Source organism: Montipora foliosa, chromosome 3, assembly GCF_036669935.1.
Source record: "Montipora foliosa isolate CH-2021 chromosome 3, ASM3666993v2, whole genome shotgun sequence".
Taxonomy (NCBI): Eukaryota; Metazoa; Cnidaria; class Anthozoa; order Scleractinia; family Acroporidae; genus Montipora; species Montipora foliosa.
The window spans coordinates 10,708,166-10,728,165 of NC_090871.1; the positions used below are offsets into that span (position 1 = coordinate 10,708,166).

Here is a 20,000-nt window from a genome sequence, read left to right on the forward strand (position 1 = left end):
TCAAAGGTGAATGAATTGAGAATAGGTGAAATTTCATATACCACCTTTCTGCATGTTTAGATCCAATCGTTTCTTATCTAATGGCGATGATCTTTCCAACTTTCAATTCACCTCCATTCCACAGTTAACATACCGGTAATTTACATGAAATTTCTTATAATTTTTTTTAAATTTTAAAATCACCTGTACTGTAAGCTATGGCCTGTCATAGGGCACAAATTGAACTGCAAGAAACTCTAACAAGCAGTAGACTGGAGTGCATGCCATGAATGGAATACGATCAACTTAATTGTCCAGTGTTATTGTGCAGATTGACTGGAAGATACATTGTACAGTGTTAAGTCAAAAGGTGTTTTAGTTAATAGATTCAATGTACAGCTACTGTATGATAATTCTTTCATGTTCTGTAAGATGAGATCTCCATATTTCTTCCTTTGTTCATTATTAGCTAATGTGGTGATTCATTCCAGTTTAATATATTTTAATCCCCAGTTGAAAAAACTCCATGAAGAAAGCAAGCAAACAATAAAAAAGCTGGAAGCTGAAGTAAGTTTAAAAACCAAAAATGATGAACAAGCTCAAAGCTCATCATTGTGTGTAACAAAAAAATTCACAGTGAAATTTCTACCCCGAGCAGGAAGGATTCTTGTGTAAATGAAGAGCTTCAAGTAAATTTTTCTGCTTTCTAAATGTGCAAAAATTGTGCCCGGAGCAAAACTTGGGAGAGCATTTCCACGTGCCTTTTCACCCGATGGCTGCAGTTCTTGAATAGTCAGAAACACAGAAAAACTCTTTGGGATACCATCAGAAACCCATAAGGGTTGAAACGTGTAACGGCCCATTGTGTGCTGGGAAACAAGCTTCTGAATATTCAATTTGCTAAGTACCATATTTGGAACAACAAGAGCGAGGGGTTTCCAAATATGGTACTTAGCACTGGAACATTCAACCAATCAGTTCGCACTGAATATTCGGAAGCTGTGAACACGCGTTACACGTTTCAACCCTTATGGGTTTCTGATACCATTCTAAGGCCCATATTTAGCCCTTATCCCAAGTTACATAAATTTTGTCCTAAACCTGTTCATTTTAAAGGTCTCTAAAAATTTTTGCCCATAGTTGGAAAACTTGGGTACTCGCCCGACTCAGTACAAATGGAAAACACTTCTTGCATACAGCTGTAGGTCAGTACTTGGAAGCAGAGCTTAACATCCCCAAAGATTCATCTGTTCTGTTTGGTCTTTAATTCCAGATTAAGAAGCTTAGAGATGAAAACCTCGTGCTTAAAAAAAACATCTCTAGCTTGTACCTTACAGCAAGGGAAGAGATTACACGAAAGGATGCACAGATTAAAACTCTGCAAGATAAAGAAGTGAGAAGCAGACGATTCTTGGCAGCAATTCAACGTGAAGCATCAGCAAACAGTTGATTATAAATCTCAAGACTGCATACTTGTTAGATTGAAGATTGTTGTGCAAAAGACTCAAAGAGAGGAAAATGTTTTCCAAGCTAGAATCTACAGCAGCTGCTGTACATACTGATAAACAGTGATGTTTACATCCATAAAGAGCGTATCAAGGGAGTAGTTCCAATAAACTCTTCTACACATTCTGATTAAGGGGAATTAAAATTTTAAACCTATATTATATTTGCATTCCAGTTATTTATGACAATTTCGCCACAAACAGGTGCACACTGTAATACACGTACATGTAGCTGCGACAGCTTGTCAAAAAGAAATATTTTTATTTCCCCTTACAAATAATTAATACACACGGCAATAAAAAAAATTGATTATCTTACAAAGTCAAGAAATGAAATTATTAAGAACTGCGAATAACTACTTCCAAAAAATTAACAGTGACCTTGAACTAAAATTATTGATGTGACCAACAGCCACCTTATTAATTGTGCAGGTAATGGTCCAGGATAAGTGTATAAATAATTATGATAATAAGTTGAAACTGTACATAGATGATACATGTGTTTGGAGGAATAATAGTATTACTTTCTGATTAAAATCCATCTACAGCAATGTTATATGTGTGCATTACTTGAATGTAAAGGATTCAACATTCTGTAATAATTATTTGTATGCGTGCATTTCATTATGTGGTGGCTTTGAAACTGAGGACTCTTTAGGGGAATCTTTGTTGACATTTTTGGCTTCATTAGCATGAGCCCATCATTTTTTTAATCTATCAGCCAAAAAATCAGTGCGAACTATTGAAAATGCAATGCATAATGAGCTACCTCTGAGACTTTGAGCACAATTTACCAAATACCACGTTAATCTCTAAGTAACGACGCTGTGAAAATTTGAAAATTTGAAAAGAATGTATGGGCTTATTAGTGCTTTCGCCACTCAAGAATTTTGATGGCTAATGACTCGTTCATTTCAAAGCCAAAGGGCTTAAAATTGGAAATTTGACTGACTTTAACACTTTCTTTTTATGTTTTATAATCTGTTGCCTTCTGTCAGCAAACTCGTATGTTAATGAGACAAAAATGTAAACAATGATGTCAGCAAAAATTCACCTACAATGTCTGTCTGGCTTATTACACTTTCCTAAAAAAGGAACAAGGTTAAAAACCAGTGATTGCAAAAACGTTTTTGTATTTCTGAACACCTCTTGAGTCACTAGAATATCCAGTGCGACTAAATAAAAATTGTTTATGAATTACTTTTGACAGTGCTTGCAAATTAGTGATTTAAACTTTGGCCTTTTTAATAACAGAGAGTGACTTCAGATTGACACCAAAAAATTCTTTCCCATTGCTAGTTTTGCTTGCAGTCCTTTGCCTCCAAAGACAGCTACTTTCACCATTTTCCAAATTCTAATTTGATTTTACTCATCAATGAGAAACCTCTTTAACAGAGGGTGGAAGGGTTAATTAGCTTAAAAGCAAAGGACCTTATTGCCAAAGTTTTCATGATTATTAGAAGAGTAGCTAGTTAACTACACTGTAAAAGCAGCAAAAAATTAAACATGAAACATTTTATTCGCTTTTGATCAATTTAATGTCTAAATAAATGAGGCGTACAGTGTTTTTAGACCCGATAAAACACGTTTCTCCAAGTTTTTTTTAACAGTTTCAAAAATATTCCAAAAAATGCGTGTCCCAAGTGGGAGTACAAACAAAGATTCAAAATGGGAGGGGAAGATAATTATTAGCATACAAGAAAAACAAGGTGGGCTCTTTATTATTCTTTGTATAAAAAATTCTAATGGAGAGTGTTTAATCGGGTTTACAGCTCATGCATGTGACTTCTAGCGAGTTTTTGGAAGGTTATGCAATTCATGGAACTGCTGACCAGACTCAGAGTCTAAAGTTAAATAGCTGAGGGGAAAGCACTACCTTTGCAATAACATTGGTGAATGAAAAAAATTACAAAAGCATGAAAAAAGTGTCATGTTTATTGTATACAGGCCTTATAATAATAATGATTATTATTATTAATGTTGAGTTCAACAACTATACATCTTGATCAAAAATTTAATACCGGTAATAACGAATTAATTTAAAAATAATATTTAAGCCACAAATTGGAGTATGAGTATGAATATACAAGTACAAGATTTCTGTTCTGGGCAGACACACTTCAGAAAACTCAACCCCTTTACCCACTGTGCCTTCCCAAAACAAAACACACACTTACTCCAACCTAAGGCTGCACTTAACTTGTCTTTGTGGCCGCAGGCACAAAGGAGACACCTAACTGGTAGCTGTCACCCTAAGGAGTCCCAGTTTGAAGAATTACCAATATTGTTATTTACTAATAGGCTAAACAGCCAAATGTAATAATAGCATAAAATCCCCTAATTGATCAGATGAGCTAAGAATTTGTCAGAAAAATAAACTTAAAAATTGTAAATTTAAAAATAACCAAAACCATTATCAACGAACTTGACTTTACATCAGCCAGAGGCGATAACAGGCTTTTCTGGTTTACTTTTGTCTGCCTTTGAGAGCAAGGCCACTTGTCGTTTGAGATTTCGACTTTCTACCTGCAATGAAGAATAAGATACAAAATAATCATGACAATATTAGTGAGATTGTAAAATTCATTATTGCCAAACAGTTTTAAAGAATATTATTATCTTATTATAATATTATTAGGGGAACTTGCAAGGGAACCCCTTTCTTTTTCTCCACTGTTACGTTTTACTTTGAAATCTTCTAAGCTTTCACTTTTAAAGAGAAATGTTAGCCTGCATACAAGCAGCCGGCGTACATGTGAGCAAGTGCTAGATATATTCTGATCAATTGTTTTGGTCGCCATATTTGATTGGCAAGATCAAGGAAAGTATGGAACAAGTATCATACTTGCTCCATGCTTTCCTTGATCCTGCCAATCCAATATGGTGACCAAAACACTTGATCGGGATAAATTGTATCTAGCACTCGCTCGATAAAATATGCCTGCTACAGGCAGGCTAGAGAAATTTTACAGTAATCATTCATTACCAATATTATCGTGAACTACAAAAATTAATTATAATTATTATTAGCTTCCACACACCTGTAAACCTTCTATCCGATCTGCATGATCTTTTTGCATTTGGATAATCTTCTGTCGAAATTCTTTCTCCTTTTCCCAATGTTCAGCCTTAAGTTCAGTTATCTAAAGTTGTTTCAACAAAAAGATGAATAAAGGAACTTGCAGAGTGGAAAAAAACCACCTGTTTCATGGATCATACAAAATAAAAAGGGTGCAATAAAAGGCCATCCAAAATCTGTCATAATTAAAATTATGTACACCATTTTCTTTTCTCACTACCACAATGCACCAACTGGTAAGTGAACAAGATATTACTACAATTCTATCCTTACGAAATTGTTGAGTTAACCTCCTTTCCCACGTCTAAAACAACATCTTTCTATGAACTACAGTGAAACTTCTCCCTTGTGACAATCCTATTCACGGGACACAGAATTTGGTTCTGGAAAAATTTTAATACTAATCTTTGATTCCAACCCAGCCTCTGTTCAGGGAACACCTGCCTTTGCCCTGAGGTTTTCCCTCGAATGGAGGTTCCACTGTAAATCTTTTTCTTACTTTTTTTGTTTCTACATTTTACAGACACAAGTACACAAACATATATACAATCATGTGTACATGTAAGTGAATGAAAGATTAGGGGTGGCGAATGGTTCATCAAAAACTCTGGGTCTCGCAAAATTTTAGTCGCATTTCACGGGTCTCGCAGTCTCGTTTTTTGAGCGGTTATGTGCGTCTTGCAGTCTCGTTTTTTATATGAAGGTGTCAAACACTATGAAGTCTCGGTCTCGCAATCTAAAAAGTCAAAATGTTTCGGGCTCGCAAAGAAAAACGCTGGTCTCGCCGTCTCGCAAAGTCTCGCATTTACCATTCGCCACCACCGAAGATTGAACAATCATGCTACACTACATTACAATACAATACATTACACTACATAACACCAAATCAACACTGCCACTGCTCTATACTACGCCATACTAAGCTTGCACAAGATCTCTAAAGCGCTCATGGGCAGAAAGTTTGTTTAATATTACCTGCTTCCAAAGAAACATCAATGTAAATAATAAATAATTACGTAAATATTACTTTTTTGGGGGATGCAAGTGTGCACTTAATGAAATGCCCCTCTTCTCCAAAAGAACGTTGTGGCACAGCTGGGTTATTTGCATCGTCCTACAATGTATTTTTGAACGACACATGTTGGGTGGAGTGAGTGGAAGGGGCACTGTTGGCTTAGTTTCTGTTAATGTTAAGGTCCAAAAGTTTGAAATTTGGGAAACGTCTCAACTCCTTTCGGTCCAGGATAATTTAGCTGTATCGTAAAACCGTCACCTTTTTCTCTTTTTCAATCAGTGCTTGTTCTTTCTGTTGAACTTGCTTTTTAAGATTCATAACCTAACAAAAATATTAATAATTTCAAATTGTTGTTACAAATATTCCAACGAGAAACACAATTTTATTGGTCACTTAAAGCAAACATGGTCCAGAACATGACCCAGAAGAGGCTAAGAAACAATCCAGCATCACTAAAGAGCATTTTACAACCAACCTCTTCTTGTCACCTGAACCCAGTTTAATGACCCACATGTAGTACCCACAGGTATCCTGTACATGTCAGCTCACTGGTAGAGCATCCGAACCAGCTATTAAAGGGAGAGTTTCACATCTGTGCGCATGGGCAAACTGTCACGTCAGCCCATTCAAATCCATTGTCATTGAAACAATCGGAAGCACTGATGCAGAAAATGGAAACAATGCCATAGAAGTGGTCCAGGAATTACTTGGAATTACTTTAATTTGCAATCATTTCCTTTGTGTTATGAACCTACTGCATGCAAAGAGAATTCGTACGTAGAATAAAGTGTTTTGACCAGTACAATAGCTTCAATGGTCAAAACTAAATTTGTGTAAACCTGCAGTATCTTCCACCAAATTTAATTTGGGCCTGAGTCATTCAGTGTATACATTTGCTTTTATTAATACTCTCAGCGATTAAAGAACATCATCTAGTTCAGTTAGAAACTGTAAAATTTAGTACTGCTAGCAGTCCAAAGCTTGAACGTGCGCAAAACTGTGAAACTGTCCCTTGAATGAAATGCTGAATGCATACACTGTACATGCTGTCATGGTATTAATTGTGACCGTCCAGGGGAAAACCAACCAAAAGGTGATGACGCTATTTTAGCATGCTAGACAAAAGAAATTTTCTTTAACACAGGAGTGCCGTGTCGTAATGCACGCCTCATTAAAATTTTCTTGTGTCTGCTACTACAAGTTGTAAACAATAGTGCGTGTTATACCAAACAAAAGAGCATGTCAGCAAAAGTAAAATCAAGCACCAGGTAAAAAGACACGGAGTGAGTGAAATTCCACGACAGCTGCGCCAACATGCACGCTAAAACCAAGTATAACACGCTACTCCCAAAGCCGAGTGAGAGCCGACTTACCTGCGGAAATAGCTGGAAAATCCCGCAAAATAATGTTAATATAATATCACCAAACAAAATACATAACCAACCTACGTAAATCAAGTTTCTATTTTTTTTTACTACCAAAGCGAACATCTTTGACAAATTTCCAACAGCAGATTTCCAGTGGGATCTTCGGACACTCTCTTTAGGTCATTGCGTTCCTTTCATGGATTTCCATGGATTTCATTATTGACCATTCTTTACCATCCATTCGTAAGTATCGTACATGAGTGTCACAGTTAGTGTACACTAATTTCGCGCTGGAAAAATAAAAGCTTGGGCTTCGATATTCCTCTCAAGCTAAGCTGGCTATTGGTAAGAATACAAGTCGATTAGGATTCAGGCATAATTTTTGTGTCTTTCTTCTTCGCCTTATACATCAAATTTAAAAAAATAAATGATGTTTCAGTTTCTGTCGATTACATAAGCTTTATTTTGAATTATGCAGTTCCTTGGAAACAATGGGACAATGAAACAGTTTGGTGTTGAAGGGTTTCAGAACAGTCCTCTGTTCCTTCACCACCTTTGCTTCCTCATATTTTACTGTGCCTGTTTTGGCACGCATCTGACCCGCAACACGCCATGCTAAACAAAAGGTTTGGAGTGTCTCAGTGTGCACAACAAAAGCCACCGTGACATCTATTGTGCTACTCATTAAATATGCCCATATGCCATGTTGTATGTCACGCTCAGCGTGCCGTGTCATGCACGCGTGCCCGTGTCATCACCTTTTTGTTGGTTTTCCCGTGGATGGTCACAATTAGTGTAATTTTGCATCATTTTCAGCATTCTAATGCTAAATAAATGTCTCCGCGTTGAACCAGAACTGTCAAAAAAGAAACTCTTAAGTACATGTTGGTAAAGTCTCTGTTACAAGCCTAGAAAGGCCCATCAGGCCGGGGGCTTATCTCCAGTTTCTGTAGCATGAAGCGACTTGGAGTATTTCTACTCCCCCCTGGATGGGATGCTAGTCCATCGTAGGGTTACCCCCAGCATTTTCACCGGTACCCATTTATACACCTGAGTGGAGAGAGGCACCCTGAGAGTTAAGCATCTTGCCCAAGAACACAACACAATGTCCCTGGCCAGGACCTAAACCTGGACCACTCGTTCCGGAGTCAAGCAATCTAACCATGAGGTCACCGTGCCTCCCGAAAGTACATGTAGAAGGAAAAGAAAAAATTGTTGAATGCTTTTAATACAAGCATATAAAAGACAGTCAGTATGACATCTAAAATAAAAAAGGAGCACGCAGTTAGACTGCTGTTCAGTGACATCTTCTGAAAGCTCCACCACACTAAAATGCATGCCCATTATAACCTCTAAAAACACATAATAGTACCTGTTCTTTGAGTTCAGTAAGTTCAGTGATGTGAGATTCCAACATAATTGGTTCACTATTGGCATCACTGTCAAATCATCAAATAAGAAGACCAAACCTTAGTTATAACTACAATATAAATGAAGGTTTTGCCCCTTTTGGCCCAGGAATTCAAGGAGTGTTTTAAAAGGACAGAACTTCAGCCTTCTCAAAAAGTCCAGGCAATTTTAATGTTAATGTTAAGGGAGATTGTAAGATTCAAGTCCAATGAATGAATAAAAGAAAGACCAATTTTTTCTGTCATAAGACAGGCATACTGAGGGAACTCCTAAGTGCTTCGAACAGGAGCCAAACTGTTGGATGTTGCGATTGCGGGAGTTTACACAATGTAGGTTATTAATTAATACCGTAACCCCTATGTCCAGAATGACTGTAATTATATTCATGCAAGATTTTGATACAAAGTGTCCTGTTAAGTCTGAGCATTGCTACCTATTTCCAACAACTCGACACAGTGTATTGAGTGTCACTGACAGTGTTCGTTTTAGGTTAGGTTAAATGCAGGAGAAGAAATGTGGGGACACTTTGTTTGTAATATTATTCTTGTCTTCCTCACACAACTAAAGTCCAGCCCCCAAAAATCGACCCATCAAGGGAAACCAAGGCTGCTGCCTAACGGTCGCGCGATCGCCTGGGGTGCCTTACTTGTGAGCACGGGCGACCAAATTTTTGAACGAGTAGCCCGAATGGGCGCCTAGCTTATCACAAGATGATTCATCCTCACTTTTAATTAATTAATTCTGGGCTCTTGAAAAATGACTCGGGCTACTAACTTTTAATGTGGAAAGCCCGAAGGGCTCCGGAAAAATTTTCTTAGGCAACAGCCTTGGAAACTGAAAAAGGTTAGAGTTATCAGGGGTTTGAGTTATCGGGAGTTGAAAACAAAGGACCGGACATAGGAGAAAACAGTGTTTATAAGTACGAAATGGGCCTTATGCGTGATGACGTCCGACTAGCTAATTTCACCACCAAGCCTCGTTTGCACAAAATTATTCACGTTGTTTGGATATGCAATAATGTTCGCACGTGGGGTTTCTTTTCAAGTTTTCTCCTTTGGGATTTAGCTCACGCCAAATTTTCGAATTCGAGGCTTGGTGGTGAAATTAGCTAGTCAGACATCATCACGCATAAGGGCTATTTGTGTGCAACACCGTGCTGGCCAAGTTATTGGGCATTATTTTAATGAATGGCAAATCAGGCTGTTTGCTAAGACAATTTTCTATTTTTTGCCTGCCGATAAGAAGAACTATTGTTCTTCGGTGGTGACTGGCAAGGCAGTTAAACAGGGAGATGGGGAAGGAATGAAAGTGCCATGCACACTGCACTTCAAGGGACCAGAAAGATTTATTGACATAAGGAGTTCAGCAGCAACTCTTTATGAAGATACCGGCAGTGTTTCAGTAGTTAAATGTACCCTAAACCGAAAAAACATTAACTGGACTGATATGTTTTGTTTATTATATGGCTTGTGTTTGTAGCCGATATAACGCACGCTCTGATTGGCTAATTGTGACTGAACTGTTGGGCATTATTCTCCCATAATGCCCACGGGCCGATTACGGGCTTGCAAAAACAAAGCAAAAGGTAATTAAGAAGCCATATAATAAACGTCTACTTACTCCATTTCTTAGTTACAGACGAAACGAAGCTTATTGCTTTCCAGTATAAAATAATACATAATATTTTGCCATCTCTCTCCAGTTTATTTCGCGCTGGCCTTGTAGATGATGACATCTGCAACAATCGCTTGTCCACATGTTATACAATTGCAGCGAATCGCTCCTATTTTGGGAAAAATTTACGCAATGGTGGCACCAAAATGCGAACAATAAGAGAGTGCTCAATGATAATTATTATCGCCAAGTATTACATCTTCACAACAAGTGTCTGCGACAACAAGCTGAGCTTTGAGTGCTTTCTTTTACGTTTAAATAGCAAGTTAGACATCCTGCGTACGATAGCTATAAAAAAACAAGTCACTAAATAAATTTGAAACAGCTTGGGCGGTCGTTTTTGTACGGACCTCGCTGCGCTCGGTCCGTACTGCCACAACCTCGGGCCAATATTCCCCAGTACGGCCCTCGTGCTCGGTTAGTAAGAAGTTAGTAAATGCAAAAAAGGACAAAGATTGCACGGCTGCTTCAGAATAAGTCAAATATTTTGGACAGCATTACCCTGTTTGTTTTGGTAAAGGTAAAAGGTAAAGTCTCCTACGAGCGTAGAAGGCCCATCAGGCCGGCGCTTATCTCTGGTTTCTGTAGCATGAAGCGACTAGGAGTATTTTCACTCCCCCTTGGATGGGATGCTAGTCCATCGCAGGGTTACCCCCACCATTAAATTCGCAGGTGCCCATTTATACACCTGGGTGGAGAGAGGCACTGTGAGAGTACAGGTAAAGTGTCTTGCCTAAGAACACAACACAATGTCCACGGCCAGGACCCGAACCCCGAGCACTCAATCCGGAGTCGAGCATGCTAACCACGAGGCTACTGCGCCCGCCTACCGCGTCAAGTTATCGCCGATAAAAATATAATATAGAGAACGACCTGAAGGGAAACGAAAAAATTGTACTTTGAGTTAGTGGGAGGTTCAAAATATTGAGGAGTCAAGTTACCAAGGGTAAAATTGCAGTAAATGTATAAAAGAAATCCAGGGGATATAGATGTTGGTTCGAGTTAACGAGGGTTGAGTTATCAGGAGTCAACTGTATTATCCAGCGGATCGATGACATTAAATTGTCTTTATTCTCAAACATGAGTTACTGTTTGTTGAAGGTGAGGAGAAGAGCACGGAAATACCCACTGCCACTTAATGAAATTCAGCATATATCAACTGTACATGCAATTACTGGTACTTGCATTTCTGCATATTATCTCTTAGACTAGGGTTGAGTGAATCAAGAGCATTCAGTTTTTTTTCCCAGTATGCCCATGTTATAGAAGACAAAATTCATCTTATTGGCCAAGACCATAAATTATACATGTAGTTAATTCTAAGAAGATGCTTTTCACACACAACTGGGGGCCAAGCCAGGCCGACCAAGGCAATGGCTGATGGCAAAAAACAAACTGATCCGCCAACAAACTATGTGACACACACTAGGCCCCATTGTCCCAGCTGTGTTTGAGAAAAACATTTTCCTCTTCGTTTGTTCCTTAGCCAGCGGAAAAACTCACCATGCTAAAATTAATGAAGGGGTAGTTTCTAAAGAAACTGTGGTGCTGCGTCGGTGGGGAAGTAGTATACAAAAATTTGGTTTATCAACAGAGTTGATAATGTAAATTGACCACCGTACAGAGATTCTAAAAGCTGACGTTTCGAGCGTTAGCCCTTCGTCAGAGCGAATCCAGACGAAGGGCTAACGCTCGAAACGTCAGCTTTTAGAATCTCTGTACGGTGGTCAATTTACATTATCAACTCCGTTGATAAACCAAATTTTTGTATGCTAAAATTAATGTTTGCTATTAGGTTTAATTTGATTATTACATATTTAAATGTGGCTTCTGTGGCTTCTTTTGCCACATAATTTCAAATAACCAAGGCAAGTACATGACAGTTGTACAATTAGCTCAAACCTTAATAATTATTATTAAAACCTCATCCAATAATACAATTATTTGGCTTTTTATAATTTATTATGACTTTTTATATGGAAAGATATGCAGAGAATTTCAACTTACTTGGTCATGCTACTGTAGAGTCCAGCATTCAGAGGACTGCTTCGATTACTTCCAATTCTCTCCAATGCAGCAGCAGCGACTGATGGAGTTTTTCCATCTTTAGGACTGTCATTGTTCTCCTTCTTTGAAAGTTTTGCATGTTTTGATTTTCTGTTTAAAAAAACACAGGTGTAAATGTTATGAAATTAACTCCATTCATAAAGGTGAAAAGGACAACAGATGCAAAAATAATAATTATTATTATATAATATAATCTGATATCAATCCATTTTTTTTTCCCTTTTACTACATACAGAACACACTATCATTGAGGGACAAATGGAAAACTATTGACAGTTGATGTAAGATCTATACATGTAATAGTTACTGTACCTTTTTAACTCATGAAACACAAAAAAATATTACGGTTGGCACACAAAATTCCACTTTTTTCTTTCAGCTATCAGGGCACAACTCTGTGCTTTCTGGTCACTTACGAGTAATCAACTTGAGACTCCAGTGTAGTCCCCAGCTGTTAAGCTAAAATGTTGTCTATATGCTGTACCTTGATTTCTCAATTTTTTGAGATGAGATTTTAATAAATAGGCTTACGTTAGAAATTTTTGTTACACACGAACCTGTCTCTTTTGTGTTCATACAGTCCACCTACTCTCTTTTCTCCTTTTTTCGCTCTGTGTAATATTCGCTTGTAAGACAATGTGCACAACAAACAGAGAGTTTTTCCATCCACCTTTGAATAGAGAATTAATAGATGTATTAAAAATACTCAAGACCTTAAGCTGCCCAGATATAGTCAATGTTTGATTGATGCCCTTGCTTTGGTAAATCAAATTTTTAAGTTCACTCTTTTATCTGAAATACAAAATAATGTAATTAAAGTTTAACCCAGCAAAAGTCATGAGGTGAATCTCATTTTTGGTGTATGTCAGCAAAATGTTCCAGCAGTCATTTAACCCTTAACTCTGCACAGCTACAAAAGTGCATGTAGAAAAGCAATAACCTCAGGCTGAAATTGTAACCCTGGATGGGTTTATAAAAGAGGTTTAGCCTAAGTTACAGTGTAGGTCTCATGACACACCAGACCAAACATACACGTCACAGGATAAATCTGATTTCAGACCAAAATGATTTTTACCAAGGTTGATTTGTAATTTCTTTGTCTTTATTTATGACAACGAATACCAGACACAAAGAAATTACAAATTAACCTGAGCTAAACTCATTTTGACCTAAAATCAAATTTAACCTGTTTACATGTACAACTGTAAGAAAAAGAAGCAACAAATTTATTTTACTCTGTGTTTAACTACAATAGTTAGAATTTAAAAAGCATACTGGCCACCTAAAATTACAATAACGATTAAATAATAAAAGGGCGGGCATGATGGCAGCACAACATCACTCTTCAAAGTGACAGTTTGGATCACGGACTTTGTTACATCGCTTAATTTGGGCATTGCATGTAAATTAGGAGGGCAAAAAAGCTTGCAGCTGTTTTTGACACACAATAATTATTGAAAAACTAAAGGGCACAGTTAATGCTACGTGTAAACATCATAGGTACACTGTACCTTGTCTCTTGCTTCCATAGGCTTCTCAAAAGCACAGTTCAATTTGCACTGCTGACAGGAAACTGGTGGACCATACTTTTTCTCCGAACTCAAACATCTATAGGAACAATTCTTTGTTTGGTTGTTTGATACCATTGTGCAAAAACTACTTGACAATGTACTTACAGAGTCTTTCAAGATGGTAAGACAATTATATTATTGAAACTTCTAATCACTGAAAGGGAGAAGGAATGATAACATTGAAGAAGGTAGCAGGAATTAAAGGATCTATTAAGTTATTGAAATATGATTTCAAACAAAATGAGGGAATAGGAAAATTTATAAGTTATCCATCATAAACCACTACCTCCACAGAGAAAGTTTGTTAGTAGTTTACATGTACAGTGTACCAGTTCACTTCAGCCTTTTTAAGCCAAGCTCTTCTCGTGGTAATTAGTTTTAATTCAAATAACAATAAACTAAGGATGACTTTACAATAATTGTATATTTAGAATTAGAATCACTCTGAAAATGGTTGGTAATCTTGGAATGGCTGTTTGCAAACATTAAAATCACTTGCTGTCTCAAAAACATAATGGGAATGAAAAGTTAGTTTGGCAGGGATTTACTTGATGCAAGAAAACCACTGAACTTAACAGAACTTTATGTTAAGTAAAGCCTCACAGCTTCACCGCTAACAATATTCTTATAACTGCCCTAAACTAGACATCATTGTAACTCATCCATTACATCCTCATTCATACTCTATCTTACCTGAGTCATGAAGTACAAGTAGACGTGTACATAATCAAGTTTAATTAAAAGGAAATTACAAATTAAAATCAAGAAAGATCTACGTTTCTCAAGGTTTAAGCACTGCAGTAGAATATTCAAGCTAACTCTTCAGAACATTGTCGCAAGTCCGAAACAAAACTTCAAACAGCTTGAGGAAAGTCAAAATTAAAGAAAAAAGACCGGTTGCACACATGGCAGTTTTGCATACAGCCACTCAACTGATCAACTACTTCATTGTTGTTACCTGGAACACTTGCTCCCCTCAAATGCTGCTCTTATGTTACAATACTCACAACAGGAAGGCTGTTGACAAAGATAAATAAATTATTATTCATAATTTCAGATTTTAAAGGAAGCATCAGAAATCTTCAGTTGGATAATAGCACAATTCTCCACAAAAAAAAAATGTTGAAAAAAAATGTGAAATCACATAACAGTCCCACAATTTGTGCCAAAATATGGTAATTACAAGGTAATCATAATGGATTTGTATACCGCACATATTACATATTATTACAGTCCCACGACAGTTTACAATAAGCCTTATTCACTATAGCCGCCAGGTTGGTTTTCAAATTGTCATGTAAATTAGCCAAGTGTTATACAGGGGGCAAACACTGAAAGTGTGTAATCTGCATGATAATAGAAATTTATCCAACACGGTGGCTGTCATGAATAAGGTCTATTCTCTGAGAGATAGACCACCAACACCAGGGATCTCCCCTGTACGCTTCACAAACAGTACTTTTTTTTAAAATAGGTATAAACTTCTATATTTCAAATTACCTGCCCATACATTTTGAAGTTATAAGAACACTTCTTGCAAACTGGTTTGTTTTCAGTATCCCTGGAAAACATAATTTTTATTCATCATAATGCTTGTTATGTGTACAGTTTATTACAATAATTATCATTTTATGGATCCATTTTCTTACAGGAAAATGTCAATCAGTGAACTCAAGTGTAAGCTTACAGAAAAGGAGATCAAACAACTCACCTAAATAGATGAAATTCTAAACGGCAATAGGTACAAGTCACCAAGGGAAAAGTTTTTCGGCAATCCTATTACAATTTTAAAGAAACAAACTGATTTTAAATAAGGGTTGGGGATTATCCTACAATATTTTCCTTTCACAACAGTTTCTTCCTTTTGAGAATCAAACCCAGGTCTGAAACTTAATTCCCCAAGGTCTCCTGTATTCGCCAGTCCTGACTGTCAAATCGGAAATGAATGAGACATTCACAATCATGTCTACTCAAATATCAAGTTGTTTACTGATGACATTATACAGGTGTACCTTTGGAGCAATTACAGAATACCCGTCCACCATCAGTAGAAGAGTTACTATTTAACCTTGTCACCCCAGCCCATAGTCTACGAATATGAATAATTATAACTACAAGCAATAAAAACGGACTGCCACCGCAGTCCGCTGTGCCGTAGTCAAAGAATATGAATATGTTACCGGTAAGTCAAAACAGTAAAACCAACTGCCACCACGGTCAGCAATTCCGTAGTCGAAGAACATGAATGTTATGAGTCGAAGCAGTAAAAAGGACTGCCAGCGCTGTCCGCAGTCCCATAATGAATGAATATGAATAATTTATCACGCCAAGGAGCAACAATGTACTGCCACCGTGGTCAGCAGTGCTGATTAAGGAACGAGGTATCTTATATGTGTATTGTTGTTGTTTCAATTCATTGTTTAAATAACTAAGTGGCCAAATAATTAGACTGTGGGGATGCAGTGGCATCCTTTTGAGCTTAATTAATGTGGTAAGTTATTCACTGTATTCTGTAATCTAGCTGTACCTGGTTTTCACATCACACAAAGTAAAAACTTTGTGTATATTGGATACACACTGTTAAGTCAACCAACCACCAATAAATGTAAATATTCATGTACGTGACACATCTTTAACTACGTTATATGTCACACAATAAAAATAATGAATTTTGACACCAGCTGCTGGGGCCCGTTTCTCGAAAGTCCCGAAAACTTTTCGGGCCCGAAAAGCCATTTGTGGAATTGCCAACTGCTTGTTTTAGAAAGCCGATCTTTTAACATGTTTTCTAGGCAACAAAATGAAAAATAGCTGTGAAGTCTGACGAATTACATCCTCTGCGTTCTTGAGATACAAAGGGAATTGTGAGACCCGAAGACGGCCCGTAAAGTTTCGGGACTTTCCAGAAACGGGCCCCAGCCCTCACGAAATTCACATTCTTCCGTAAAATTGAGGTTTCACCGCAACTAACATTGAAATTAAGTTCAAACTTAGAAACAGAATATCTAAGCCATCAACCAAACGAAGAAATATAAAACGTTTACGTTAATCAAATATGAACTCTCGCCCAGCTTGGTGTATCACTGGTGTATGGAAGCTACATGCGTTCATCTTACCTTGCAAAGTTGGTCGCCCTTAGATAACTCCTCGAATGGATAACGTCCATTGCACTGAGTACAAGCAAAGAGAGACATCGTGGAATAGTCCAGCGCAAGGTATAAAACGTGGAAGTCAACAAACTGATCCAACTTTTTCCATTGCCGCCCCCGCGCCGTTCGATTTAAATGCGCCTTAGGTGTATTAGCACAGCGGTATCACTATGGAAACAAAACCCACTGCTCACGGGCGGAGCCTAAATTGAGGAAGTGAAGAATTGAAGTATCATATTGTCGAGTAGTGCGGAAAAGGGAAAAAGAGAAAAAGTCCATTTTTTCGTCCACGATAATCAGGGAATGCCAAAATTACCACTCAATCCCATAATACTTTGCGCGCCATTTTAAGATGGCCGTCGATTAATTATCAAACGGAAGACCAGAGCGAAGGGTATGTACTAGTAGGAGTTGCGATGATCAGTTAGATCATACTAATGGCAGAATGGGTTAGTAATATGCTTAATAATGCAGTTTTATTTTGTCAAACTGGATCTCTTTCTTAAGCTACGCTCTGGGGCCGGCGCAATTATATCTTTCCCGGTACAACAATTTTGGTTATGCACCGATCAACTCGAAACTTCAACATCCCACCCCCGGGCATACTACGGGTATTTGAACTTTTGAAGATTGGATCGTTCAAATTCCCGCTCCCTTGGGCTATAATAGTGTCCAAATGTCCTACCCCTGTCGCCGGATTTGTCTGTCTGTCCCCAACTTTTGAAGCCCTATCTTGTAAGCCAATAGCTCACATAATGCTATATCTCTTCCATCGAGTCCAAACAAGTGTTTTATGGCTGTTAGTGACTTCAGCGCCCGAAAAAAAAAACCGTTTGAAACCTGACTCTTCCGGTTCAATTTTCCCCACCCCACGCAGGCAAAGGTCAAATTCCCCACTCCCTGGGTAAAAAAAAAGATAATCAAATGCCCAGGTTTGTCCGGGGTTAGGGGGGAAAGGGTGTTGAAGTTTCGATCTGATCAGCACATTAGATTACACAGTCACTAATTTGCATATGAAAAGATAGGGTGCTTACCATTTAGCCAAATAATCCAGATGGAATGATCGTTGCATAAAGGTACCGGTAAGCGATTTTCTGAATTTATGACCAACCGGATGTGAATGGCACTTACCATTTTACCACTCGCCATTCAATCCTGCATATTTACTTGATCTTGTGAGAAAGGGCCTGGAAAGGGAACGATTCTCGCAATGGTAAGGGCATTTCCCAAATTCCATTCCGAAGAGAAAAAGAGGACTACCTCTGGAAGTTGTCCACAATTTCCGAAATTTTCTGGAAAATTGCCTTTCCATTTGACCTCAAACCGAAATTTCTGGATTTTTTGGCTAAATGGTAAGCACCCATATAGTCTGTGGGCCAGCGAGTCAACCCTTTCTGTTTCCAGGCCCTTTCTCACAAGATTGAGTAAATATATGGGATGAAATGCCAAGTAGTGAATGGTAAGCACCATTCTCATCCGGTTGGTCATTAAATTCAGAAAATCGCTTACCTTTATGCAATGATCATTCTATCTGGATTATTCACAGGCAGCCCAAGCTTGGTGTACCATTTATAGACTTTGTATGGGAAAATTAACTTTGAGCTTATAAATGCTATAAAAATAAGCTGTAAATGTATCTAAATAACTTCACTTACCTCTACGTACAGTTGTCCTCATCTTTTTTGTGCAATCGGAGGGCAAACTGTGTCCGTTGTAGATGGGTTTGTGGCTTACGAATTTTTGCGATGTCATTAGTTGTCATTTCCCTCATAAAGAGAAGAAAGGCTGGTTACTCACGGCGATCTCGTCTTACAAATTGCTCTCGCATCACAAAGCAACGGTCGAAATCGCCATAAAAACACCACAGCCTTAAGGCCAGATAAATTTCCTATCGCATCAACTCCATTCCGGGACCACACAACGATTTTTGGCAAATAAATGTTTGGCTTTCTATAATCTTCCCATGGGCTCAGGTAGATGTGTGGCTACGGCCGTTATAGCTTGATGGCGATCATATTACATTCTGCACTCTCATTGGCAGTCTAATTATTGTGCATGGATAGTGTTTCAAATTGGCCAATGAGAGTTCAGAATGTAATATGATCACCATCAAGCTATAACGGCCGTAGCCACACAGCTAGCTGAGTGCATGGGAAGATTACAGAAAACCGAACATTATTTGGAATTTATCCGCCAAAAATCAGTGTGGTCCCAGAATGGAGTTGATGCTATAGGAAATTTATCTGGCCTTAAGGCTGTGGTGCTTGCGCATTCAATCCTATCCACTGTTTTAGTGTATACTAAATAGGTGTATCTACCATTTATGGCCACATTTTTGTCAAGGTCAAATGATATTCAATCAATTTTTCTGGGAGGTGCTCCAAGTAGGATGGACCTTTGATTAAGAGGTGATCACAATAATCACTAGACCAACGAGGATTTCTTGAGAGTTAAGGGAGAAAGTTAAATAATCATCCAAGTATTGACAAGCTATGGAAAACAAAGTGACTTTAATAATCCTCCTCATAAAAAGAACAATATATGCTGAACAGAAAATAAACTAGGACTCACATCCAACCAAGGCTGCTTTTGTGTTTTTTAATATTAACATAAAATTATTCTATTTTCTAGCCATGGCTCAAATAAAAACAGGCATTCCCTCAGAAGATGATTTACTACACATCAGCGCTCAAGTTATGTCTGGTTGGGAGTTACTGGCAAAAGTGTTGGGTTTCCATGATGTAGAGCTAGATCATCTGACAACGGACAATACAGACTTGTTTGATCAGTGCTACCAAATGCTTCTGCGATGGAAACAGAAGTTTGGTTCACAAGGCAATTACAAAGCTTTGGCGAAAGCATTACAACACCCTCTGGTGAACCACGAACATCTTGCACTTCAATACTGCTATCAAACATAAAACTATGCATTTTACGTAAGATATAACAACTACAGCTCTCCACCCTTCAAATGCACTGCATAACATTAGGGGTACTTTGCAGAATACTGAATAAACCAAAGTGCTTTCAATTATTAAAGGACATATCTTAAAGGGGCTAGATCACGCTATTTTGTTTAATTTTGTTAATTATGAGCTCTAAACGTCAAATTGGCAGAGCAAGAGTCTTTCATTTGCAAAATCACGGCCACATAACAACCGAGAATGATTTTCCAACTGTATAA

General features: G+C 37.9%; 2 protein-coding genes and 2 long non-coding RNA genes across 4 annotated transcripts in view; 3 read left to right on the plus strand and 1 right to left on the minus strand.

The window, feature by feature from the left end:
- LOC137996732 (CASP8-associated protein 2-like) overlaps window positions 1-3,001 on the plus strand; it is an 11,169-nt gene extending 8,168 nt beyond the window's left edge. Inside the window, exons 3-4 of the mRNA XM_068842290.1 lie at window positions 493-546; window positions 1,253-3,001. Of these exons, the coding sequence (XP_068698391.1) occupies window positions 493-546; window positions 1,253-1,429 (231 nt within the window). The 3' untranslated portion in view covers window positions 1,430-3,001. The remainder of the gene's footprint in view (window positions 1-492; window positions 547-1,252) is intronic.
- Window positions 3,002-3,399: 398 nt separating this feature from the next.
- Window positions 3,400-17,009, minus strand: LOC137996730 (protein FAM76A-like). Its single transcript, XM_068842289.1, has 11 exons — window positions 16,784-17,009; window positions 15,379-15,443; window positions 15,168-15,228; window positions 14,626-14,684; window positions 13,608-13,704; window positions 12,654-12,766; window positions 12,037-12,186; window positions 8,318-8,384; window positions 5,837-5,899; window positions 4,526-4,627; window positions 3,400-4,010 (listed from the first exon to the last, which is right to left on the minus strand). Exons 1-11 carry the CDS (start codon window positions 16,859-16,861, stop codon window positions 3,921-3,923), a joined length of 945 nt encoding a protein of 314 aa, XP_068698390.1. The 5' UTR covers window positions 16,862-17,009; the 3' UTR covers window positions 3,400-3,920.
- On the plus strand, window positions 8,396-12,607 carry LOC137996734 (uncharacterized). The gene is made up of 3 exons (XR_011122354.1): window positions 8,396-8,684; window positions 12,332-12,377; window positions 12,476-12,607. It is a non-coding gene; the product is annotated as an uncharacterized lncRNA (long non-coding RNA).
- Window positions 17,010-17,032: 23 nt separating the features above from the next.
- Window positions 17,033-20,000, plus strand: part of LOC137996733 (uncharacterized) — a 2,996-nt gene continuing 28 nt past the window's right edge. The window contains exons 1-2 of the long non-coding RNA XR_011122353.1: window positions 17,033-17,210; window positions 19,448-20,000. The exon at window positions 19,448-20,000 is cut by the window's right edge and continues 28 nt beyond it. This is a non-coding gene — a long non-coding RNA (uncharacterized lncRNA). The remainder of the gene's footprint in view (window positions 17,211-19,447) is intronic.

Coding starts and splice junctions, on each gene's coding strand:
- LOC137996730 (XM_068842289.1), bottom strand. CDS start 16,861: ATGTCTCTCTTTGCTTGTACTCAGTGCAATGGACGTTATCCATTCGAG. Junction 12,767..13,607: donor CTATGGAAGCAAGAGACAAG/GTACAGTGTACC, acceptor CTCTATTCAAAG/GTGGATGGAAAAACTCTCTG. Junction 4,011..4,525: donor ATCGGATAGAAGGTTTACAG/GTGTGTGGAAGC, acceptor TCTTCATTGCAG/GTAGAAAGTCGAAATCTCAA.